The sequence below is a fragment of the Malaya genurostris genome, chromosome 2 (assembly GCF_030247185.1).
Source record: "Malaya genurostris strain Urasoe2022 chromosome 2, Malgen_1.1, whole genome shotgun sequence".
NCBI lineage: Eukaryota > Metazoa > Arthropoda > Insecta > Diptera > Culicidae > Malaya > Malaya genurostris.
The window spans coordinates 236,867,531-236,894,560 of record NC_080571.1 but is presented as its reverse complement, the minus strand read 5'-3'; the positions used below and the strand labels follow the sequence as shown (position 1 = coordinate 236,894,560).

Here is a 27,030-nt window from a genome sequence, read left to right as displayed (position 1 = left end):
AATGGAACCGAAAACATGCATGACATACGTGGAGAAAACTCCATAAACAAACGGAAACACGCTACCGTTCACGGAGCAGAAATTGATATAAAAATTCGGCGATGGATTGCCTCCAAGAAATTTACGATTCTTGGTCAGCAAATTGATATTAATGTGACTGGATACCGCAAAGCCAGTGTGGAATGTTGGCTCTGTTCAAAGAAAATTGCCCTGAGCAGTCGTACGAATAAAAACGGTTCGTGGTATTGGATCATTTCAAACTTCACTAAGCATTTGGCAGATCACATGGCGCCTCGTCCGAAAGTAACAATTGTCTCTTATTTTAATTCTGATCCTGAACCGTTATGTGAACGTGAAGTAGATCATGATTCGGGTAATTCTCATGAAATTCTATCACAAGATGCCAACGAATTCTGTACTGATGATTACGATAATGGAGTTACAATAAATGATGAGAAAGATGAATATTTCGAAGAATACCTGGAACATGAAGAGAAAACGTTCAATCATTCTGACCTCGATTCTGACATAAATTTACAAACCCTAAATCGAGATAGTGTTGAAAGAACAAAAGAATGAATGATATGTCATGCACTTGTAGTTTTAAGAATAACCTTTTATTGTAATGTGGAATGTTATTATTTGAAAAACAAAATGAAACCAGTTAATTTTTTTCTAATCAATGTTATGGAATTGAAATATATTTTATTTTACAGGTTTGATATGTATAGAATACAACTAGTAGTTAACTTGAAATCGTTCAAAGTTGGTTTCTCGATATGGCTTACATAACGATCTATATTAATTTTAGCAGCATCTGAAACGACATACAATTTACCATCTGCTGAATAGGAAAACTTGCAACACACTACACCTATGCCTCTTGGATTTATTAATCCATCAGGCGGTATAATAGGCACAGTTTTCAATGAGCACTCTTTTTCGCGTTTGGACTTTCCCTGTAAAAACATAAAACCTAATGATTGGGCTACTATTTTGAGTTTTCCATCCAAATATATAAACCATTCTCCTATGGATAGGTTATCTTGAACCTTATTTTCATTTTTCAAGACCGGATTGTTTTGTGCAGTATTGTATGGTCGATATCGTAGTAATCTATCGTTACTGATTCTAGTCGTATTACTTGACAGCAGCCATAAGACAGTCACTTTGCGTGCCAACATTATTTTTCCTGATGTAGTAACGATCGTGAAAAACCCTTTCGGTGCTATTTGTCCCCCAACGTCGTCTAAAAAAATAATTTAATTGAATATTATGAATGCAGCTAACTAATCCAAACATACTTACTCACTGGTTTCGATATCTTACGTATATCCGAATCAAGGCTACTTAAAAGAGCGCGTGCTTCAAATATTACACCATTGTCAATATCATTCGATTCATTTATAACTTGTGACGATCCTTCTAATTGTGATTCTTGATTTTCTTTAAACACATTAAATTCAGTCAATGGAAGAACGATGTTTCGAGTCGGTGATCTTAGAGCACATTCAAAATCAGTAGCTTTCCATTTTAAGCCGACTGATTTAAGCAACTTTTGGGCATCAAGTTTTGCAGCATACACTGCTTCATAAATCGTAAAGTTTGTCGGAAATTCAAAATTTTCAAACTCAACTGTTCTGTAATTTTCCCTTGCGAACGAAATTTTTCCGTCGAGTTTTCTTCGTAGCTCATCCAAATATTCAAAACGTGTCGCTTTATTCAAGTATTCAAGCATATCAAAATTGATCACAGTGTTTTGAACTCCTGTCATCGATCGTGCGTTGGCAAAAGAACGTTCGTTGTGCTGAGAATTCAATAGCGTTGAAAGCAATAGTTCTGATCGGTTCAATTTTCGACAAAACAGTAAATAGTTGATTAACGCGTGTGCATTTAACTCTATTCCTAGTTCTACATTATCGGTCAAAAAATGCTCTTCCAGTTTTAAATTATTGCATTTTTGCACCCAGCGATGCCACACTCGTATGAAAAACGTTGCACACCATATTGCTTTTATTCTTTCCAACGGTGATAAAGAGAGGTGCTCGTAAGAGTCATATACAAGTCTCATGATAGTGATAAAGGCCACTGTAGCATTAGTTCCAGGATATTTATTCAACCATTCGTTGACTCGGGGATCGATTATTTTATGAAAACTTTTAACAGACATTTTGTCGTGCTGTTCTAAATCAGATTCTGCCAGTCCGGTGTTTTCTTTGCCATCTTTAGCTATGGCTATTAAATGACCACGCGACGCTGGGAATTTACCTTAATTAGACATCATATTAATTTAAAAAATATTCTTTTTTAATATTAGGGATTTTGGTTTAATATTAGGAATTTTGGTTTTGAAATTTTAAAGGTTATTTATTTATATTATATTATACCTACCAATTTGTAGAGCTCTTGTTGATGAAAGCAAACAATTTTTCATTTTGTTTATTATATGTGTGCTGTCTTGTATATAAATATCAGATATTCGTCCTCTAGCTGCATACCATGATTTCCAAACGCTTGGAACTTCTAAAGGAACGATTGAAATAGATCTAGGTAGCCCCATGCGAATTTTCATGCTACCGATTAAACGATTATCGCCATCTGCTCCATATCCTACAACCGTTATTCCAGCTGCCGTTAGTTCTCGTTCTATTATGCCCCATCGAAGTAATACCTCTTCTATTGAAAATCTGTTGTTAGTTCCAAAAGAAAGCAAGTTGAAGGAAAGTGTTTTCAATGCGAGTGGTGTTGCAAGAATAACATACACAATAGTACTTTTATCAAAATTTTTGAAATACTCTTGTATTACATTTGGTGATGTAGCACTGAAAGAGTCGATTAGAGGCATCCCATTTTCATTCAAATTTGGACAAAATCCAACTATTTGATCTCTTTCGATATCGTAACGTATTCTCGGATTAATTTTTGTACCGTCCTCTGATATGAAAATGACTTTTGGAAAGTTATGAGTTTGTAGAAATTGAACCAATTCCTTGACTCGCAGTTTTCCTTCTAGTATTTTATCGCACGATTTTCTAATATGTCGCATTACAGTACAAACCGAAGGCAGTCCTAGATTCACGACAAGTTCCTCGTAATCCTTTCGGCCACCTAAGAGATAAAGGTAGGCCCCAATATGCTTTGTCTCCATCATATATCGCACACCTTTCGCTGCTTTATTTTTCACAATATTTTTTAAAGTATTGGTAACGGTTTCCTTGACTAATTGTTTCATCATCAATGTGAGGGGCAGTTTTTCGATTACGTTCAAAAGCATTGGTAAGTTATTTATCCCGGATTCCAGATCAGTAAAATGTGCATTGTTGAAAGGCCCAAGAGAGGGTAAAGATGAAGAAATATACACTGGTCTCATTTCATTATCAATATTTGATTCAGTTCTGTTTCCCAATGACTTGTACGATTGGAAATATTTTGATATTTTTGTTTGCCTAGTGTCGTTCACAGCTGCTGTCGTCATCTTAATATTGCGTTTTTGAGATCGACTTATAGCAACTTTTTTTTCATTAGAACGATCCGCCGAACGAGAAGAATGAATCAAATAGTTATCCAGTTCATCTTCAGTATCATAGCATGTATCACTGTGTAATGAGGGTTCTGAAAGAAGAATTTACATTATATCCCTTCCACAGCACGCATAATTTCTAATACCATTTGAAGGTGGATGCAATCTTAAATGTGTGAGCCATTTTCCGACCATCCACTGTCGATTAGTTGGAGATATACTTCTTGTTATAATTTCAATTTCACTATCACAAATTGTGCATTTAATCACCGCCAGATTATTATTCAGCAAGTTAATTTTTGCAAAATTCTGTTTGAAATTATTACCAACTTTTAAGTTTATAAGCGTTTCGATGATTTTAATATGATCACTACACGTGTTTTCCATCTTTCTATAAATTTTAAACAAATACAGATTTTATCTTGCACATACTTCTGCAACACATACTTACCAACAGTCAAACTGTCAAAATCAAATATTTACACAAAGAAAACATAAGCACATATAGCACTTCAAAATTAAAATACAAACATTTTTATTAAATGAATGTCAAAATTATCACAATTAAGCGCGGTAATGCGTAACTTAAAGGAAAATGTATTTGTCAATACACTATTGCACCACAAAATAAACCAATGCGTATTATAATGCAAAAATGCACAAATATATTGCGTAATGCTTTAAAAATGCATCAGTGCACCCATCAATACACAAGACTGAATCGTAAATACATAAGTGATCCGCCCCTCGTTCACAACGATCGCTACGTTCTACTGGTTTACTTCAACCGAGATTTCACCGAACGACGTTTGGATTCTATGAACCGATAACAGCATGCATCAGAACATTTGGGACTGTTGAACATCTCTTCGATTTCGGCGAACCTACACATAAATTTGCGCAGAAAGTGTTACGTTCTACTATTTTATAACTTGACTACATTATATTCATTAAGACCTTTTATTGTCGGATGAATTAGAGAAAAATAAATAAAAAAAAAATAAAAAAAAATTATCACATTTCAGTTCCGTGACGGTTCAGTGAAAGTGCCTTCAGTGCGCCGTCAGTGTTCTTTTTTTGTCGGAACCCTTCCGTTCCGTTTCAGTACCGCTTCTGCTCCGGCACAGCAAATGCAGTGACATACCGACTTTAGTGAAAATAAAAAAAATATCGGTGATGACGAATTTGAGTTTGCCGGACGGACGGCTACACTGACGGCGAGCTGCACTGAAACGGCACATTTTTAATACATTCTTCTTCCATCTAAAATTCTTTTCATTCGAACATGCTCACTACCAACAGCGAAGACAATGCAAGCAAAACTTCAAATGACTAGGTACGATTATTCAACTGACGATGAATTCTGGGAGCTTCACTTGAAAATGGCAGCAAAAGTCAAATGAATTTGTATCGATATGCTGACGGTCAGTGGCCATAAATTTCATTTTCAACTGATATTATTCGATTGGAAATGAAATTTTACCGCACTGATCCGATTACTTTAGACATTATTTTTTATTTATTTAATCAATTATCAAATATATCAAGAAAGCACACTACGTTAGCTCTAAGATACCGAGGACCGAGGCTATTTCTTCTCACATTGTGTTTACTCAAGATACGAGGTGTCCGTGTATGAGAATCAGCTTATAACTTGTCAATTCTGTCAACAACTTGCCTACTCCGATACACCCTGTATTTAAATTGCGAAGAATTCATCAACAAAAAACAAGATTAACCGATCTTCACCGGTAACGGAACACAAACAGCATTCAAATAAGAAAAGATCAACAAGAACTAGAATCAGTAAAAAAATCCTAATCTTACTTATATTGAATGCAATATGATAAGCTGGTTCTGTTTAGTTTTTGGGTTATTGAGCCTTACTTTAAATGCAAAAAATGCAACTTCAAATATAATTGAAATCGTAAAAATCTATAGATATTGCACTTGAACATCATCAATCAACAGCTGCCTATTTCTAAATGTATGACAGTTAATATTCAATAGGTTTGACACATTTACAACCGATTTTTACATTTTAATCTCACCTACAATGCAATTTTAATATTAAATGCATGGAAATTTGTTCTTGTTATGTTATAATATGAATATTAAGTTTGAAATGGAAATAAAGAAATTAATAGAAGAGGAAGCTAACAATAATAAAATGTTACTAGAAAATGCTGATACGGTTTTTTGAAAGAATCGCTGAGAATTTATATAAATACCCTAGTAACCAGAAGCTCCACAATACTTAAAACATATACTTTATTGCTGCTTAAAAGTACACGCAGAACATTTAAGAACTTGAAAATACAGAACAAGTTTCATTTGAACTTTCTCACTGCTTAAGAAATCACGTGATAATTTTTGACAGTTCGAAGCTCAGAACAAGTTCCGCGTCAACTTTCTCGCTGCTGAAGAGTACGCGTGGAACGTTCGGCAACTTGAAAGTACAGAACAAGACTCTTATTTAGAATGATGCTCACTTATTTCATATGACGACACATTTTACATTTGTGTGCTAAAATGTGCTTAGAGAATTTAAATAAAAATGTTTATTTTCATCAAAGTAGGATTGCGTTGGGAAGTCTTGCTATTGCTTTTTTACATTGAAATTTATGAGACAAATCGTTTCGGTTGTCACGATATCATTAATGTTAACCCTGATTTTATGACTAAAATAATCTATATGAACTCATCTCTGAAGAAAATATTGTGAATACTAAGTTGGGTAACGTAAATGTAGAGAGCAAACATCCAAATACAAACACTGCCTCAAAAATGTTAATTAAATTAAACATTAATTGATTCACTGATGTAGTGTTTATTAATTGCAACTGATAGAGAACTCATACGCACGTTGCAGTAGAAAAAATGTTTTGTGTATATTTTTTTCCAAATTGTTCAGTTTCAATGAGAGTGTGTTGATATTTGTCATGATGCGTTTGAAAAAAAGTTTCGAAATGCTTTCAATAACAGTACGAAGGAATAACAGAAAATTATTGTATTTTTGCCTTTCTCATATAGAAAGGTTATGCAATCACTGCGAAAACCGATTTTTGAACGGGGGCCCGGAGGGCCAAGTGTCATATACCATTCGACTCAGTTCGTCGAGTACGCAAAATGTCTGTGTTTGTATGTGCGTATGTGTGTGTAACGTTTTTTGCACTAACTTTTCTCGGAGATGGCTGAACCGATTTTCACAAACTTAGATTCAAATGAAAGGTCTCGTGGTCCCATACAAAATTCCTGAATTATTTGGATCCGACTTCCGGTTCCGAAATTATGGTGTAAAATGTGCAAAAAATAGTGAAAATAAGTGCACTAACTTTTCTCGGGGATGGCACAGTTTTCTAAATCGACCTCAAATCTTTTCCAATTGATAGTTTTTATCAGTAGACGGTCAAACAAACCGATTTCGGTTATTCTTTTAAGAATCGAAGAATATTGTTTTGAAGAATACCACAGTATTATATATGATAGTATGATTGATATGAGAAAGGCATCATTACACCACTAGGTGGAATAAAACAGGTTTTGAATAAATGAATACGATCTCACGCAATTCGGAAGGTAAATCACCACTGAAGCATAAACATTCGGAGCTCTATCTATTCTGTGAAGATCGCTATGATATATAGTTGTTTTGATTTAATCATAAAACAAATCATGCTTCATCGCCATGTTTGTTGAATTAGTCGAGCCAAATGCACTTGAAATATGATCACGTAACAGCCACTTTCAACCGATCATGTGCTGAAGTTAAAATAACATCTCTGCCACCGTCAAGTGTCAGTTAGTGCCGAACCGATTCCAGTGCAAGTGCAGCGATGAGCTCATTGACAGTGATAGTGACCATTCTTATACTACTAGCAAAAGTAACAGCAACGATCTGCTTGGAACGAAATATCTTCGAAGTGCAGCGTGAGTGCCTTCAATATCTGAACATCAGCAGTAACCGTTGGTCGGAATACATTGACGTGAACGAGCTTCCGTCGGACTGGGAGGCGAAAAGATTCATTCGTTGTCTCGGTATACTGCTGCGTTTTTGGGATGATTATACTGGTTTACAGCCGGAGGTGATCGGTAAATTTTTCCGGCCCGACAGTGATGACGCTTTGCACATGAATCGTACAGCACAGTGTTTGAAGACGATGCAGCCAAAAATATCGATAAATGATTCCTTGTCTATGGCTTTTGAAACTTTTCGCTGTTACTTCCACCAATACGGAAATATAGTTCAAACCACTCAATTCGTTCCATGGACCGACTGGGAACTCCGACAGATGCAACTGGAGTGTGTAGAAATTCTGAAACATTCGTTACCTGATAACCAACGAGTATCCGAAATACCTTGTCTCTCGCAGTGTGTTGCACTCCGAGCAGGTCTTTGGTATATGGGCGAAGGACCCCAGGTGGATCGAGTATATCTTCAGTTTGGCCAAGGTGAGAACGAAGAAGCTTTTCGCCGAAGAACAACTGAGTGTATAGAAATGTACAGCCCTCGGTATGCGGATGGTTGTGAACTGGCGGACTACGTGGTGCATCGTTGCTTCAAACAGGAGGCCCTTGTGGAACATTCTAACATGATGCCGGGAGTGCATCAGTTTCCTCTTCTGGATTAGATGTATTTTTGCTATTCGTGATTTAAAAACATAAAACACATCACAGTGAAACCATTATTAATTTTTAGTTCGTATTGAATGGTATATCACATTGTTTCATCTTTTTCAACTGATTCATAGTGTAGGCAGTTTTTCTCTCCATGTAAAAAACATTTTGGAAATTGCAATCTATCGATCTGACAATACTGTAGCGGACTGTAAAGATGAACTCGGAATTAGCAACGTGGAACCACCGATGCTACAAACGAACAACGGAAATTTATGAAAAAGTATCACAAAACACGTTTTATTCGAATTGTGTCTCAGTAGTAGTTACATTTTTCTCTCAACTGTCAAATCCACGGTCAATAATGAAAGCTAGAAAGATTTACATTATGTAATAGATGCAAACAAATACATTTCACATGTATTAAACTAACATTTTCTTCTCATGTCGTTCGATTTAAATCGAAAACAAAATGATCATATTATCATGATAATATACATTCAAAACAAAAGTTTGATGTAATTGGATTGTGGCATCTAAGTTGGCAATCGCGGTGACATCTGGACCTGCACGCCAAACTACTTATTAAAAATTTTACACACAGTTCAATTGACAATTTGAACCAAAATCCCAGTGCTCCAATCAATAAATAACAAACACACAGACTCGAAGAATATTTTTCAAAAACCTGCGTAAATTGCTATATGTTGAAAATATAGGGCTTAATACTGCCACACGATTTCCACTAGTGTAAAACATACATTTTATTTCCATGTCGTTTCAATCACACGTGAATTTAAGTGGAATAAAAAATTCTGTCGGTTTCAGTTATTATCGATTCTCGAAATTTCGATTTAATATCGATACTGCACAGTATTTGGTCTCAGCTAACCTCAATGTTTTTGACAATTCAGTAGAACTGCACAAACAAAAAATTACGAAATTTACGCAGCGCAAAATTACAAAATTTCGATTCAATTCATAGTTTGACAAATGAAAAGTCATTTGAATTTAAACGACAAGTCTAATTTACCTACACTACTATTATATAAATTGTCCAGCAATTTTTCTTCAAACAGACTTCTAAGCTGATACACTGACGATGAATGCAAATAGCATTCGAAATACTGGTATCTGTCTGTCGCTATTACGTTAGCATTATAACGAAATAGTTAAAAAAAATTCGAAGTGAAAGTTAAAGGAAATTTCTCTTCCCCTTCAAACATTAAGGGCTGAGGCCAGTGTGTTTTAGGGCATTTCAGAGGGCTACACCTAAACCTCCATTTACGTAACTTATATATGTATATATGTATTAATATACGTACGTATGTGTGCAAATATTTGTATTTCTTAATACATATAAATATTGGTGAAGTAAAAGAGATCATTCATATGTATGAACATATATGCAGACATGTGAGTGTGTAAGCATACATACATACATATATAAGGTACGTAAATGGAGGTTTGGGTGTATTTTCATGCTTTAAAGATGATTTTCTCAGAAACGGTGACGAATATAAAAAAAACTCAACTGACAATCTCTTAGAAAATTAGTTCAGATTATTCTGTGAAAATTTCAGAATGATTGTTTGACTTTAACGGTCGGAAAAGTCTTTTTTTCTGAAGGAAGAATTGCATAGCTGAAAACGGCAACTTGCAACTTGTTCATTTAATATCTCACTTTCAAAAGCATGGATCAAAAATCCATCCGGACAATGTCCAGATAATTTAATTCAGATGCGATTAGTGCATAAAACATATATGTTGTCGCGATAAAAGTATGAAGTTAAAGTTATTTATGTTAAGGTAAGTCGATGTCTATGGTGGCGCCAATTTAGTTCCCTGGTAACGTAACGAAACATGAGAGAGAAATAAAATCAGCTCAAAAAGGCTGCCAAACAAGCGGTAGCTTTCTTGGATTTTATGTGATGTAGTCGAACTTGTAACCGAAACTGTCTTGGCCATCCGGCCACATCAAGAGACACTTTGCACATTTGCGAGAGAGCATGGAGAGAAATGTAATACGCACAGCGAGCTACGTGGTTTTACGCGTCCTACTGGCCTCACCCCTTAACTCTCCGGCTTGCCGGATATCTGGGTGGTAGCAACCCACTTAGAAAAAAACGTTCAACGGTGGTCCTTCATTGGTCTAAAACGTTGGATCATTGGTCCAATGAAAGTCCAATCAATCGTTCAACGGGAGGCCAACACGGGACCTTCGTTTGCCGATTTTGAAACAGACCGTTGAACCGAATGCCATTTTTTTCGTTCAACAAACCTGGTAGACAGAGGTCCATTGTTGAACCATTTTTAACATGAGGAGTGGGAGCCCCGTTGGACTAGTTTTACTGCAGAATTTCTGAAGTTTTTTCCACTTATTTGTTTAAACTAACAATACATATCTGCACAATACTTCTACTTCACGAAGAATAACAACAAATTTTCGTTCTATGTAAAGGTAACATTTAATTTTCACACTATTTTTGCAAGACAAAAAACAACAACTAACCGTTCCAACAAATTGAACGAATATTTCGTGCAATATGTCGTTCAACAAGCGCTCAAAAACCAACAAAATTGAACGGCCTGCTGAGAGGGAATACATTATGCTGGTGACGTATCTATAGATTTATGTACTAGATTTGAACAATGCGTGGGAGATGCGCATTGTTTTATCGAAGAGAACTGATGTTTTGCTGAACAAAAATGTTTCAGCCGCTGAATAATCTGCCTGCTAGTTAAGACTCATGCCTCTCGAGTTGTGAACTCTGGTTCTACATTAGAACGAAAGCTTTACATAATATACCATGGTATTCAAACATTGATCGTTAAAGTTAACGAAAATTCACCCATGACTTATGCCCAACAATTCAACCAGCTGTTAAACCTATAGGCAAAAGAAAAGAAACTATTCGCTCTGAAATAACAACACACTGTATTGGAATCGGATAAAATCACGACGAAGTTACATTGCTCCTTCTGTGTAGAACAATTGAAGAAATAAACATATTAATGTAAACAGTAAGTATTTGATTTTTGGAAATTTAAAAGGAATGCAATATACCTGGGCCTAAGTTTAAAATCAAAACTGTGGATAGTGTTATTTTAAAATTTAAAATGTGTCAAAGGGAGCCTCTCATTTATGATTGTACGTTGTACGCTGGAATTGTAGTTGTAATTGTTTGTTTTCCTTTCTATTTTGTCTATTCATGTGCTATTGAAATACGCTACTGTGCAGTTTAAGTTCAACAATTTTTATGTCCTAAGAATGAGTCAGTTACTGATTGGCATATTGTCGCAAAACTGAAATGTAGAGGCGCTGCTTGTTTAGAGATGATACTTTCAGCAAGAGCTGTCAAATCGGAAGGAAAATTTCTAATAGTTTCTACTCCACCTTTTCAATGGTTTCTTATGAAAACGGGCAAATTCATTTAAAAAATCATAGTAGAAGTTGAAGAAAAAGTTTTACTCTGAGGTGGTAATGTTGTTCTTAGTTCATTATGTGAAATCTACCGTTTATTCAGAATAGAGCATTAAACTTGGTTTGATACCATTTTTCAAAAGCCTGGAAATAACAAATAAAGTATCCAAACTAAATAGTACTCGATCGCTATACATTCTAGTACTCGAGAAATCAACATTACACTGGTTTCTGTTTAAAAAAATATTGATCCGAAAAAAACTAACCTTACCCAATTTCACACATTTATGAAGATTTTCCATGTTTAGTCGTAGTTTACACTAAAAAAAGTAGTAGTAATCTCTTTAAAATCGATTTTCTTCTACTCCGAGTGTACTTTTATTGCTGATATCTATTTGTACTCTTGAATAAACGATAAAAATGTTGCAAATCACTACTGCCGATATAAAAATTTCCGAAAGAATCCTCCTTTTCTTGGTTCCATTTTTCATTGGCAGGTGTCGGTAAATCAGCTTTGTGACAATGTGCCAATTGACTTTATTATCCCAACTAAGGGTTCGTATCGTACTCACGCTTTAAAATTTCATATAAAGTTTCACTGTTTAATCACTAACGGGATCAGACTTTTATCAGAAATTGTTGCAAAAATCACTTTCAAACAAGTTGTGCTACTCGGGATGTGTGTAAACATAGTTACTCAGATTTTTTTACAACTCCATCTTTAGTTCTAGTTGCAATCCTCATCTTGCTCATTTCAAAAATAAATTCGACCTTCCCACGACAAAAGGGCCTAACTGCAAATGACAGTTTCTCTTTGTTTACTTTTTCTTTTACGACTTACCGAACAGATTTTATATTTGACGCTTTACTTTTCGAAAAAACTTCCAAGGTAAAACTACAAGCTTTCGATTTGTATTGGAAACTTTAGAGAATTTGCATTAATGGCTTCGTAATTATCAAAAGAGAAAGTAAACAAAGAGAGGCTCTCATTTGCAATTAGGCCCTTTTGTCGTGGGACTATCGAATTATTCTCATCTCACGCAGAGATTGTCAGTATATTGCTTTCAATTTTACACCGTTAGCAAAAGTGAATGAACCTACCAAATGTTAGTTATAAAATCTTTACTGAGGTTCTGAGCCATTTTGCGGATAATTTTGACTTTTGATTAAAATCTGACAGTCGAGTAATTGTTGCAATCGTTGTCAAAAATAAACAACTCGAGAGCAAGGTTATTTTTGACAGTTCGATAGTTATTTCCCGACACCGAAACAAAAAATTTCATAAAATTTTAATATCAGATCTTTCTTCTGCGTAATTTTTATTAATAATTTTATTAAACATTAATACTTTTAGTTGAAGAAAATACACCAGTAAATCAAGTTTCCTTCTTACGTTCTCTGTATTGCACCACTTATTATCACTAATTTCAGTGCCAAATAAACACTAGTTACTTTCCATCCATCAAACTTTGAATTGGGCCTACTGCCCAATGTGTAACTAAATTTAAAATCGATAAAAAATAACTATCGAAATATCAAATCTCAACCAAAAGTTAAAATCATTCGCGAAATGGTTTGTGATCATCGAAAAAGATATGAACGTTTCCTTGCGATATTCTTATGTTTTGTTTTTGAGCAATAACTCTAACATCCGAAAACGGAGTGAACCCTTGATTCTGCTTTTAAATAATTGCAACCGTGAAGTGTTGGTTGGAGAATTGTGAGATGCTCTTAAATCACACTTGTATACAGCTAGCAAGCATCCATCAGTGTATCCCTTCAGTAGACGGCAGTCGAATCGCAAAAGTTTTCGAAGATAGACGACCGGAAGGTGCACATTGCACACTTCAGTAAGCATCAGTCCCAGACAAGGTGCGCACGCGTTGCATGAGCTTTTCTTTCTACTCACGCTAACATGACACGGTAGCCATTGTCACGGTTGGGTTTCATACTGCATGGACTAGAATACACTTGTTGGGTTGTATATTTATCCATTGCATTGTGCATTCCGTGCACAATTCGCGGTGCGCCTGATAGATATGCATCTCACATGATTTGCTCGGCACATAACACCGAGGCAGAAATGACTGTCGGGTCGTTTGTATATGCAATCCGCAGTACACTAGCAGTAGCGCTCCAGTTTCGTCATCTGGGTGCTTTTTATTTGGATGATTCGCTACAGGAAAATAGAAACATTGGAGAAAAACCGGCACTAGTAGTTGCAGCGAGCTAAAACGTATACTGAATGCTAATTATCCGAACAAATTTACGGGTTAACATGTGGAATGGAGTAAAAAGACGACGCGTCTGCCTGAAAGTTAGGCAAAGCGTAAATTGTTCGCTGGGTGAACCAATTAACTTTCCTCGTCTCAAGTGGTTACACGATCCGTCGAGCATTTCCGTTCCCGGGGCTTCGCGTCACATTGGCATTTATTCCTATTCTGAATGGCTCGGTGAAGCAACATTGACGTCACCTGTCGTAGTGTGATGACGGCCATTACGGGTTATCTACTAATGCGTCATAAGTTCATCATTAGTAAAAATTCAACGCATATACTAAATTGCTTGTTATCAAGTTCTTAATTTGGTTTGTAGTTACCCGAACCAATCCCATGAACGGTTACAGTGAAAACGAGCCATTGGCCCTTTATTGTACCATCGTTAACGCAATCATCGAGTTACGTTAGAAAATGCATGAAATTTAAAAAGCGTATGATTGTAGGTTTTTATGTGCTCAGCAAGTGTAAAATGTGTTCGAGTGTGATAATTTGATTAGATCTTATTCACAGACGTCTGAGTTTTATTCCATCGTGCTGGATATGTATCGCGAGTTAATTTTTCATGATCTCTCGACGGATGAATGATGAAAAATTACCACGATTTGCACAGACGAGTGCTCGGTAACCGCCTCGGAAAAAAAGATAAAATTACCAAGTATTTCGACGATTCCAAGTTTAGCTAATGTGAGTCATTGCGATATCGACAGCTGGTCTTTTTATTACTACAATCAAGGTCACAAAGTTCTATGTTAAAAGGGATTTATATTTGAGTAATTATTCTAGAAACAGAAGAACTTCTTGAAGACCAGCCCCAGGTCTAATCATCAAAATTGTAAGAAACCATAAAATTAATTCTTAGAATCTAAACGATGAGATGTCAAAGTGAGTTCCGCCTTAGAGTATTTGATCATTATTTACGGTACAAGTTAAATTCATCTAAGGGATTGTAAACTAAATTCCAAATGAAAATTTTCGGGTACCTTCCGGGATCGAAAACCGAAAACCGGTAAAATTTAAATAAGTTCATTTAGGAGTTAACGTTCGGCCCGTCAGTATAGACATTGCATTTCTATGCAAAACAAACACGTGTTCTGCAAATAGCAGAAACTTTATGTCTGCTTAACGGTTCAAATTGTACTGCCGAGTTTTGAATTAAGCAGTTCAATTAGAACTGCTATGCACTGATGAGTCAAATAAGTAAACGTATTGAAATAGGTTTAAAATGTCTAAACCCGGTTAAATGAGGTGAAATTGACATTTTTAGACTAATAACCCTATACCTTCTGAACCGGAAGACGGATCTGATTGAAATAAAAACAAGATGTGTTCTATAGGATTTTAGGTCCTTTCATTTGAATCTTAGATGGAGAAGATCGGTTATGCCATCTCCGAGAAAATTGAGTGAAATTATTTATCGCACACGTTTGCTAATCTCAAAGAAATGCTTCAAATGAGTGTAAGAAGTTATGTTCTTTTTGTCGTGAATACGACTTACTTTACTATGGGGTGCCTTTTCAAAATTTACCCTCTGAGAGAGTGATAAGTTTTTGATCGTGAATATCTCTTGTTGTATCTAACGAATCAACGTAGTTTTGGCTACATGCCATCGGAAATATGATCACAATTTTATAATAAAATATTCAGTTGTGTGACATAATCTCAAATAATTCAACATTAAACTTTTCTGAAATGTTTGGTATAAACGAGTATCAAAGAGGATAATTAATAAGGCGCGTTTGCCTTTCTCGTATTTTTAAAGCTCATACCTTGGTGATTTGTGAAAGGATTTATATAATCTACCTACCAATAGAATCGAAATTTTTCAACTTAAGCGTGTAAAGAAAAAGCATTGAAGTATTTCAATAGTACACTATTGAAAACCCTGTCTCATTTGACCCATGTCAACACCAGCCAATCAGAACGCGTTCTGAGGAAGAGAACAAAATATTTGCTGCTGTACAAGAAATCGTTCGAGAAAATGTTCCGAACAGTGTTTAATATCGTAGTGAGTTCCACAATTTGGTCCTTATGAAAGGCAGGAATGAATCCCGTACAGTATCCGGATAGTTTCTTTCAATGAAATGCAAATCCGAAATGAAATAATCGAAATTAAAATTCTATATGCTGCTATTTTAATAGCCGTTAGGACCGCCCATTAGTGAAAAAGCTACAAACGAAATTAGGTAAAAACAAACCTCTCAACAAAAATTGGATCAGTTTGGATTCTATCGCCACTGCGAGTAGATGTATTTTGTGTCGTTTGAAAAGCTAGTTTCGCTTTCGACAAGAGCGATTACGTCACAGCTGCCAGTCATTTGCATTGGTGAAAAAGCAACGGTGGAGAACATTACACAAAATCAGCCGTTCTAATGGCTCTAAAAGTTTCCTAAAGAACTATTAGGATTACTTGCTCGCAAATCGAAGGGAAATATCCTAAGTTAAGTGCAAATTTAGAACTGTTTGATTTGATTTTTGCACTTTTCGCTGTGTGAAATTCACAGTAATATAGATCAAGTGAAGCCTTCTTTGTTTTTCCGAAAAATGTGGAAAAGGGGAATGCTTGCATAATTCATATAATTGATCAACTAATTGATATTCGGAAGGATTAAGGAACATGTCAGTTGTTTTCGTATTCACGACATCCAGTTATGTCTCTGACATTACACACCCGCCTTTTTTAGTTTAAATCAATATAAATATGCAATTCAGTTCGGTTTTTTATCTCATCCAAGTTAGTCGATGAAACAAAACCGCTTACGTTCGGGACAGAAGAAACCAAGTACAGTATTGTGTAGTGAACAATAGACCTCGAAATGAGTGAACCAAACGAACAAAAGCTACCGCCGACACGAAAGAATACAATTGTTGTTGACTTCAGGCAGTGCAGAATTCGACCTTCGATACGAAAACTTGAAGGTTTGCTTAAGACAAATAATGTTATTTACATCCAGTTTTATAAAGAGTTGGATGCAATTCAATTCGCAAAAGACAATAACAATGTACACTATGTGGAGCACGAGAACATTAAGTACAACATTCCAGTATATATGGATGATAGTGCTATAGAAGTGCGTGTGCATGATCTTCACTCAAGCGTCACCGATTCTTATATTCGCAAAACTATGTCCCAATACGGAGAGATTCTCTCTATCGAAAAAGAAAAGTGGAAGAACTTTTTTCCCGGTATTCTAAATGGCGTACGTTTATTACGCATACACTTGAAGAGGCCTATACCTTCTTATGTGATTTTCGGTCAAGATACAAGAATTCCGTGCAAATCACTTGTTACCTATGACAATCAGATGGCCACATGTCAATATTGCCAAAAAGCTGTTCACTACGGTAAGCCATGTGATAAACTGGACAAGGAGACAACTACACCAAAGGACAACGGTGCTTCCTTCACACGAACCCCAAGCAACCCCAGTACACCTGTGACAGCCGCCAACAACCCTTCAACGAAACCATCATCATCCCCTGTAGAACAAAGTACACCAGCTGCAGTTAACAAATCACCCTCCAACCAACCAGCAATTGCAACCAAAGGTGCATCTACAGCAACTAGCAACGAAAAGAAGACGGATATCGATGCGGCAATGAATGACGAGACGAACCACGAACGAAGTGCCCCTCAATCCTCGCAGGAGGGAAATGGAAGCTCCTCTCCCCCTAGAAAAGGGTGACAACGAGCTCCAACTCAAAAAAAATTTATTTAAAAAATCGGCTTAATCTGCCACGTAAAGCTTGTACGCAAATAGGCCTGAATAAAAAATATCTTTAAAATAAAAAAAAATGAAATTGTTTTGAATTGAAAAACGAACGGTGCTAAAATCGAAACGAGATAAAATGTAATGAAAAAAATGCCTAGAAACAATTGTATACTTTGCTCCCAAGCATCGCTTTATCATACAGCGCTCAAAGTTCCTACTGCTGGAATAGAGGGAAAAAATATCGATATCTCCCTTAAAAATGGATGGATTTTAACAATCTATTGCTTGTTGGATAGCAATTACTTAATTAATCAAGGTCTCAACACTTATTTTGATTACAAGAACTGTTATAACAGATAGTGTCGAAAAACTTCGACAAAACTTTGTTTAAATCGAACAGTAAACATCCGATATTAAAAGTATTTAAAGGCGTTTAGGCCGCCGTGGGGACCTTCCATTTACGATTAGTTTGATCAAAATCGGTCCTGCCATCTCTGAGATCTCAACCTCTTGGGTAACAACACATATACAGACACAGACATGGACATTTTCTCAGTTTGTCGAGCTGAACCGATTGATAAATGCCACTCGACCTTCCGGGCCTAGAAAAGTTTTTCTAGAGTTTGAACGAATTCTATACCTATTTTTTATATTTATAAAAAAAGGTAAAACACGAAATCTAATGTTTCATCCTTATCCGCGTGTAATCCCAAATATGTATCCGGATAAAATCCGATGGGGTTTGAAAATTGAGTTTACTCTTTTATATTTTTTGCGTAATTTATCAAATCTGTATCCTGCATGAAATTCGCATGGACGTAGACAAATCGATACATTACAGGTAATTCTGTATGAATGGCAACTCTGTTGGTAAATGAAAAAAATAAACACAGTCTAGATGACAGAAAGGATATTTTTGATAGGGTAACGTGGCGCCATCATGACACAGGTGAGTACTGTCCCAAATAAAGGAATATTCGAAATGACCGTTAAAATGATTGAAGAATCTAATTTGAGTGTCCTGCCTGTTAGTCTGTGATTCAATAGCAGGCTATAGGACCAAGAGATCTTTCATTTGAGTCTAAGTTTGTGAAAATTCATCTAGCCATCGCCAAGAAAAGCGACTACATAATTTTGTAACATACACACATACACATTTACACCTACAAACTTACATTTGCTAATCTCGAAGAACTGATTCGAATGGTATACGATGATCGATTCAAAAGTTAATTTTCTCAGTGATTGCATGAAAGGAAAGTCTCGGCATTGCATTCCTTTTGTGGAATTTGGCCTTTCTGTTTCAACAGACTTCGCCGTCGATTCTTAGTGTACAAAATCATTGCATGGGTAGTACACTATCGATCCTGCTGACACTAAGAATCCTTCCAAGTCGGGTCTCGAACATACGACAACTGGCCGTCGTATATAAGAAAGGCCAAAAGAGTTCATCTCACTGCACGAAACGTCACAAAAAGGATGCTGTACACAGTTATTTGAGTTCTGTACACAGTTTTTCAATTAAAAATTGTGTTTCACTTTGCTTCCAAACATTACTTAATCATGAATCGCTCCAAAGTTCTTTTACTGGGATAGAGAGGCAGTTCACCTTCACAAAAATGTCAACATCTCCGATAACAATGGACGGATTTCAATAAACTATGGCTTGTTTATTAGGTATCTTTTTTGTTTTGGAGATCAATTGAGACAGACATTTTACAAAAAACTGCACATTTTGACAAAATATTTTGTAAAACTATAAAGTAAACAATTGATCAAAGAATGAAAACAGTAGCGTTCTGGCAGAAAAATCTAATAAAGATTCAAAAATTCATCCAAGACATGAAATGTGCGTCTTTTCATTAGCTTTCAAAAATGACTAAAATACTTATGTGAAAATGTTTAATTATTTTAAAGTCAAAATTCGAATAAAAATCCGATAACTTATCACTACTGTCAATATGAGTGATTTGAAATCAAAGAAAAATGCAATCTATACTATTTTAATACTTGCTAAGACATTTTCAGATTTTGAAATTGACCAATGCTCAAATCCAAGTTAGTATAAGTCTACATTATTCTAAACATTTCAATAAATCCATTCACACAAAAATTATCCAATTCGGTGTTAACTTTTCTTCCAATACAATTGGCATAAGAAAAAAATTTCGATTTCGGAAATCTCAAAACTTTTCCAAGTCCTAGAGTCAATATTTTTCCAAATAAATATTAACTATAATTGTGTAGTTAGCTACACGACAATATCAACACGCTGATTGAATCCATCATCAACAGTCTGAGAAAGTCAAAATCCAAAAACAGTAAAAGATCAATAGGGGAAAATATTATAAAGCGCCCCTACTGGCCAATACGTCCCCCTAAAACATAAACAAAAATTTTGACACTTACACTATCTTTTCGTAAGATCTTTCTGCTATGCAAGTTTGGCAGTTGTCGTTTGCTGGAAAATATGAAAAAACTGAAAATATCACTAGGCAGCTTTTCGATGTAAGGTCTTTCTTCGAATAAACAATCGTTTTAACCGTGTAAAACGTCTAATGGTAGGTTGCTTTTAGCAGTGCTAATGTCTCTAATTACAGTATAAAAATCCAGAGAAACAAAGTCATTTCTTCGATATACGAATTTTCTCGTAACAATTATTCAACGGACATTATGCACCACCTTCGATTCAACAGTATAACAGTATTTTTTATAACGGTTATTAAAACAAAATTTAGCGTTGGGAGGATAAAAAATGTTGGTTTCCAGTTGTAGTTATTTGATTATGCAATTGATTTCTGAAGCAAAGAATATCTTCTTTATCTGCTTTTCTTCTATATCGACATTTCAAGGGGCATATTGAATCATTGTTGTGGGGCATACAACTGATTTGTTGTGAGGCATGTTATACGGTTGCTGGGGCATTATACCTATGGCAAGCGAAGAAAACTGAGATTGTGGTCGTTTTGGAAAATGTGTTTGTATCAATCAATTCTCATCACTTCTACCGGAATCATTGAAAATTATGTTCCTCGAGGGTATTGCAAAGAAATATCAACATTCTCGAAGAAAATATATCAGTAAATTTAGAAATATCTCAATGTTTTCTTAAGGGGGGCATATTGTAATACTTTACCCTACAGATTCTGCAGAACCTTGCAAAATAATCATTATTGCTGACCAATGGCTGACACCATCAAGGGAACACTCGAATCATAATGAATATGTAATTTGTTTACCCGAGGACGTTATGTTTGCTGTTAAGTAAATATATATGTACCGCGTTCAGTTTCTCCCTGCCAGGTTCTGATGGAACGCGTAGCATAACGATCGATTTCAGAAAGCAAAAGAGGAACTCATTTTCCCAAGTGGATCCTCAATTCATAACGAAGGGTTTCCGTGAGCGGGAGTGCTCTGCTTTTTGCCTCTATATTCATTCAAATCTTCGTTTGGATGCTATTGAATCGGAAGTATTGATGAATGAAATCGTAGGAACTGAACGATAAGAAGTTCAATTGGACTGTAGAGCTGAAGAGGAAATTGCACCTGATTGTTGTGGTAAATTGGCGTACGTAGCTGCAATCAGATTCGAACAATTAATATTTTGCTTTGAAGGACGTTGACTTCGAGTGATGTTTCGTGAGACTGTTTCGCTTATACCAACACCTGTAGAAAACAGTCGGAAATAATTTTCTCTATCAAAAGCATCACACATTTACTGTATCATAATGGTATAGAACTAAATGTGATGATTTGTTAGGTGAAAGCTGTGTTTGCCCCAATCACTCAGAAAAGCTGTTCTGTCACATCGAGTTGTGGAAACACATTAGATGAAGGTTAGCTTGCCTCAAAGTTATCCTGTTGACTTTTCTTCGTTAGGATAGCTGAATGTTTTCAACACACACATCTTGGAAAGTCTTCGAAGCTTTCTGAATATGAAATAACTTTTTGACAAGTTTGGGTTGGTTTCGTGAGAACTGCAATGGAAGTTTCTCGGATAGGCATCATATTGTTGCTTTATGTGACTGCTGATAGAAAATCTTTCGCATCTAATGAGTTACTTGGAACTTTTTCGGTCGGTAACAAGAAAATGAGAAGGTAAATTGTACTCTAGCTAAGCGAACAGTTGTTCTAGTCACTCTTCAATCGCTTATGTAAATGACAGGTTGACAATTTTCATGATAACATGACTGAAGCGTGGTTCAATTTTCACTTTCGCTCTTGTGCTATTCATCCGCAAAAAAAACACTCAACACGAAACCGCTAATCCTTAACATTCCATTTTTTTTACTCGTTTTATTTTTCGTTGAATGCGGATAAAAAGTTAAAATAAAAATACAAATAAAAATTTAATATATACGCCTACGCGAACTTAATTGAGAGTAAACCGTTAATAGCAATGGGGAGATTACACACCAGCCGAGAGTACTCTATAGATCATAAAACTGAAAACGTAAATTCTACCGATAGATCAATGAAAAGAAACATTTGTTGACAGTAGTATCTGAAAGTACAAGTCGTAACAAAACGTAGTATTTTGTTGTGACCTTGTTTAACTTGCCGAGATTTCAACATCGAATTTAAGTATGCTTTTAGAATAGCTCAATTGGTAAAAAACAAATTCTTCTGGTAGGAAAAAGTTAAATTTTTGGGAAATTTTGCATTTCTACTATTATATTCTACTATATTCTACTATTCTACGCTTTTGGCAAGTCTTGTTGAGATGGCTACGTAATTCACTCAAGTATCTGAGTATCAAATGAGGGTTGATGTAACTATTGCATCTTCATCCTACGAGACAGGACCTCATAAGATGGATGATGTAGTTGGGATATGGCTACTATTCAGCGTATTGAGTATTATGCGTGTGATTTGTGCGAATGTGATTACGGTACTTCATATCATCTGATATGTAACTGTCCCGAATTGACGCAACTACGTATCCGGGTTTTTGGTTCTCCATGCATGGTTAAAATTGATAGATATTCTATCGTTTCTCACTCAATATGGTAAGGAACTGTTGTAATAAGGGTTCATCGTTCTTCCTGAAGTGGATTAATCCTTTCTGTATTGACCATAAAAGGTTTTATCAGATTGTTTTTTCATCCCTTAAGGGGTGACAAATTTACTTCTGTTCATACATATTGCGAATCGTTCTGCATTTTCCTAGTAAATCAGAACGGTGTCATTTTTGCAAAATCTCTAAATCCTCTCGGGGGTTGGAGATTTTATTATGTATATTTGGCACCTGCAGATCGTTCAGCATCCTTTCAGGGATGCAGAACGATTTATTTTGTTTTGTTTTGCTGGTATGCTGAATCTAAACGTAATCGAACAAACACCGTTGATACACCATGCACTCCATGGTCGTCTAAATATGTTAAGGTTGTTGCTCCGAAAATCGTATTAGAAATTTATTTCATCCATCGAATAGTGTAGTTGTAGGAGATGATATCAACAGAAAGCAGATTCGATGTGCGTTTTTTGGCAAGATAAATATTTAAAATTAAAATGACTAATTGCGTACGTATGCCTCGTTTTTTTTATATATTACAGAGTGAAATAGCCAAAAATTTGAAAATTTTTGTGTATAAATCAGGTGACTAAATCAAATCATGAGTTAAACTTTGGGAAAATTGTCTCCAGTCAAAGTTTTTTTTATGTATAACAATAGAAATTCTCTTCGGAGGCAGATTCAACATGTTATAGCCTTTGCAGACAACATCGTAACAACTCGACGTTCTCAACTCCAAATCTAAAATAAACTCCGCTTCTTAATGGAAACTATCACGGAACGACCTAAATTAGCTCTGCGTCTAATTCGTATTGCTGTTTTTGAATTAATTGATTTTAACAACAAAATTTCCAAAATAACTACGAAATTAGCTAAAATTGAGATTTTTCTTTGCTGAAAACAACTCTTATTTTTAGAGAATAAACACAAATACCCTGGACACAAACCAGCACTACTTCAATCCAACACGAAATTCTCTTTGACAACTAATTTTGTTATTAAAAATCAGATAATTTGTTTCTACTTATCTATCACCATCATTGCTGAAGGACAGCACAAAGAAAACAAAAATTAAATTTGGTTTTATTAAAAAGTTTATTAGCCAAAAACTCATGAGAAGTGTTAAAGCAAAACAGTCCATTAATAAGCTAAAAAGGACAGTCTTGTTGAAACTGCTTGCAAATTGTTTAATGTAATCGCATGTGTTACGATAAATCCATATATAAATGTCTAGACCGATATGTAAAAATGACGTGAGCTCTTAGTGGAAAGAGTATTTATTCAGAATTTGTGCGCATTTGGAGCGATTGTGCGTAATAATATTTTTACGCGAAACAGTGAAGTGAGTTTCAAATATTGCACTCTAATTGTATATGTCAAATTATGTATTTTGTATCTTCCAACCTTCCGAGCTACGCCGTCCGGTGTACTACTTGTTTTCGGTTTTTGTTTTCCGAGTGTCAGAGAGTTGATTTCGCGAAGTCGAATGAAGAAAACAACTATTTAGAAGAAAAATTTTCAAAAATAAGTCTATGTTTCATTTATGTCTTTTTCTCCAATATAACACCGTATTTATACTTGCCAATATAGAAAAGATAACCGCTAATGAAATTTCGTTTCGGTAGTAGTGTGCCATCTAGAGGCTAGTAGTCATTTCAGTGTTAACGTTTTTTTGGTGACAGTGCGCCATATAGCTGCAAATTGCAGAAGCCAATTCAAGCATTTATATTGGTTGAAAACGACGTTTTATTTATCTACTTCAACTAAAAAATTAGTTCAATGGAAATGAAGTGTGCCTTAGCTAAGAAATAACAGCACGTTTAATTGGTGAATTCTCCTGAAAAAATAGCCATTTCAACAAATATTTTATTAATAATAAGGGAATGAGAAGTAAAAAAATTAAATTAGAAAGAGTAAGATTTTTTTAGTTGTCTCAAAAAATAAGTAACTAAAATCAGAAAATCAACTAAACTTATTGGCCAAAATGCTGATTTCGGCCTTTCCGTGAAACGTACTCAAGCAACCACAACTCTTTGATAAATGCGATTTATATTTGTTGAGACTAAGTATATTAAAATAATAACTTTATCTGTTATTCACATTGGTGGATCCCTACTTCAACACGTATTTCATTCTATCTTGAAGATAATTATTATGAATTTAGAAAGGCACAAGTTGGATGTAATCTATTGCAATCAATTCAAACTGGTAGATAAGGGGACGAGTATAGCGTGACCGTACAGAGAATCCGAAATTTTTTATGGCCCGAAGAGAAAAGTGACCTTAAGGGTAACACCTCTATAATTAAATTTAAAAAAATCTGGGATAATCAATTGCAGACGAAGATCTTCTAATCACGCGTTTAAACCTCCAATTTAAACCTTCATCTACGAAAGCATTCTCTAAGATTGATCTTTGAAGACAGAAATACCAAAAAAATGCCGCGGTATTTTTTGCGGAATTTTTGCCGTAGAATATATGTCGATTCTAGCATACTTTGTTGAATTAAAGTAAACGGCAATTGAATGTGTTAGAATTCAAATATTTCAGTACACTTAAGAATTTATAAATTTATCTGCAGCATGGTTTCATTTTCCAGTTTCTAAAACTGGAAAAATAAATCGGTTTCATATTTGACTTTCTTGCATATTTATTATTACGTTCACAGTATTCGTTTATTATCTTCAAAGATATCATACCTCATCTGGTAACCGGTACGTGCCTTTCAAATGAAACATTCTTCATTCTAGCTCCAATTACCAGCAAATTATTCCACCCACCCACTGATGCAAATTGCAACAATTACAGTTCAAATTAGGATTAATTCAACGTAAAATGGAAATCAATGTAAGCTCCCTAAGCCGCAAAGCTGGCTTCAGGGTCACCCTAATGAAAATTAACCGTTAAGAAGAGACTTCACATTCTGAAAAATCCCTTAAACGCGACGAGCAGCTACATCACATCACGTTCCGCACCGAAGCGCAGATTTTTGTTGACTATGCTTCTAAAGGAAGTAATTATGCTCTACATTGTCTTTCTCACCTGAGAACGTAGAAGTATCCATTTTAATACAGCCTCCGCCGCAGACCAGAAACTTGCCGTAACGATTTAGCAAAACCGGCATGAAGACATGGAAAAGATTTACTGTCTGTGTGTAATTAAACTCTTGTTCTGGCCTGGGCTATTCTTGCAACGTTTGATTCTATTTCCGGTGAAGAGGCTCGACATTTTTTCTCATTTACCATTACGACAGATCATCATTTGAAAAGTGGTTGGGTGGGTGGTTGAAAACACTCTGGCTCGGCTCTGGAATTTGTTAGGATGTATAACAACTTTTGGATTATTCCCCGGGATGGATAATGGAAACTATAAAGCGAATATCTAGACACATGTAAGAGAAAACCGGACACACTCAAGGACAATGAATGAGAAATAGTTGTTCCATCTGGAAAATGTTCATGACGTTTTGAGTAAGACATGAGTAAGCCTATAAACACTGCAACAGCTACGTGAGTTTGACCGATAAATACTTACCAAAACTATACTGATAAACATACGCAAAACTTCAGAATAAATCACCATCATACCTGAAAGTACAAGAAAAAAGTATTCTCATTAGCTCAGAGTTTCACTTGTGTTGAACATTCTAATTTCGATAAATTTTCCCCAGCCCTAGCAGCTGAGTTTCCCAACCAAATTAACGTTAACGTTAATGAAAGATAATTAAAAGTGGATTGAAACTAGTTTGAAACTTCGGTTTTGGGAGCCGTTGGTAAGTTTCAAGGACATGAATGCATGATAAAATCGATTCTTTCGATCTGAAGATGTACTTTGCCTGTCTGTCAATCTGGAAAATGTTTTCTATATATATATTTTTTTTAATATTTGACCTGTTTAAGCAGAATATGTTTAATTGAAATTTTAGCAGCGACGACTTTACTTCAATTCAGCAGAAAAAAAATAAACCCTTGTCCATTACTGCCACTGAAAAGGATGACAGACTTCATTAAGGGTGTACCTAACTCAAGTTTTGTAAAGAGCTTGGTGAGTTGAAAACAGTATAAACCAAAACGTAGTGTCATCATGCTGCTCACGAGCGAACGTTGATAATAATAATCTCACATGTGCCAGTCAGTGTGGTGTCTGCTAGTAGCAACGGATGGCCCTTGTCGGTGCTGTTAGTATAATGTGCACTTAGCACTAATTATAATAAATATTAAATTCTACCGCGGTAGTTTCATTCATCGTGCAAGTCTGTTCGGAGGGGAATGCATAGGAAACTATTCTAATTTTGTTTTTTTTCAGTTTCCTGTTTTAACACATTTAGATTCGTTGTCGAAGGGAAAAGTTTCAATTTAACAGCGTTCTTGTTCTTCGTGTGTTCCGTTTGAGAGTCGTGATTTCAAATGAAAAAGTTACAACTTCTAAATCGTGTGTTCTATAGAGACAGTTAAGCGTAGAAATGG

At 35.4% G+C, this 27,030-nt stretch overlaps 2 protein-coding genes across 3 annotated transcripts in view; both read right to left on the bottom strand.

Annotated features, from left to right (window-relative positions):
* LOC131428225 (cyclin-dependent kinase 5 activator 1) overlaps positions 1-27,030 on the bottom strand; it is a 115,143-nt gene that overhangs the window by 32,764 nt on the left and 55,349 nt on the right. The window lies entirely within an intron of this gene.
* Positions 645-3,987, bottom strand: LOC131428224 (uncharacterized). 2 transcript variants are annotated; one of them, XM_058591984.1, is made up of 3 exons: positions 2,392-3,987; positions 1,309-2,268; positions 664-1,249 (listed from the first exon to the last, which is right to left on the bottom strand). In XM_058591984.1, the coding sequence occupies exons 1-3, from the start codon at positions 3,473-3,475 to the stop codon at positions 711-713; spliced, it is 2,583 nt and encodes an 860-aa protein (XP_058447967.1). In that variant the 5' UTR covers positions 3,476-3,987; the 3' UTR covers positions 664-710. The 2 variants fall into 2 exon arrangements, with proteins under 2 accessions (XP_058447968.1, XP_058447967.1); XM_058591985.1 differs by lacking the exon at positions 2,392-3,987 and having other exon boundaries at positions 645-1,249; positions 1,309-2,288.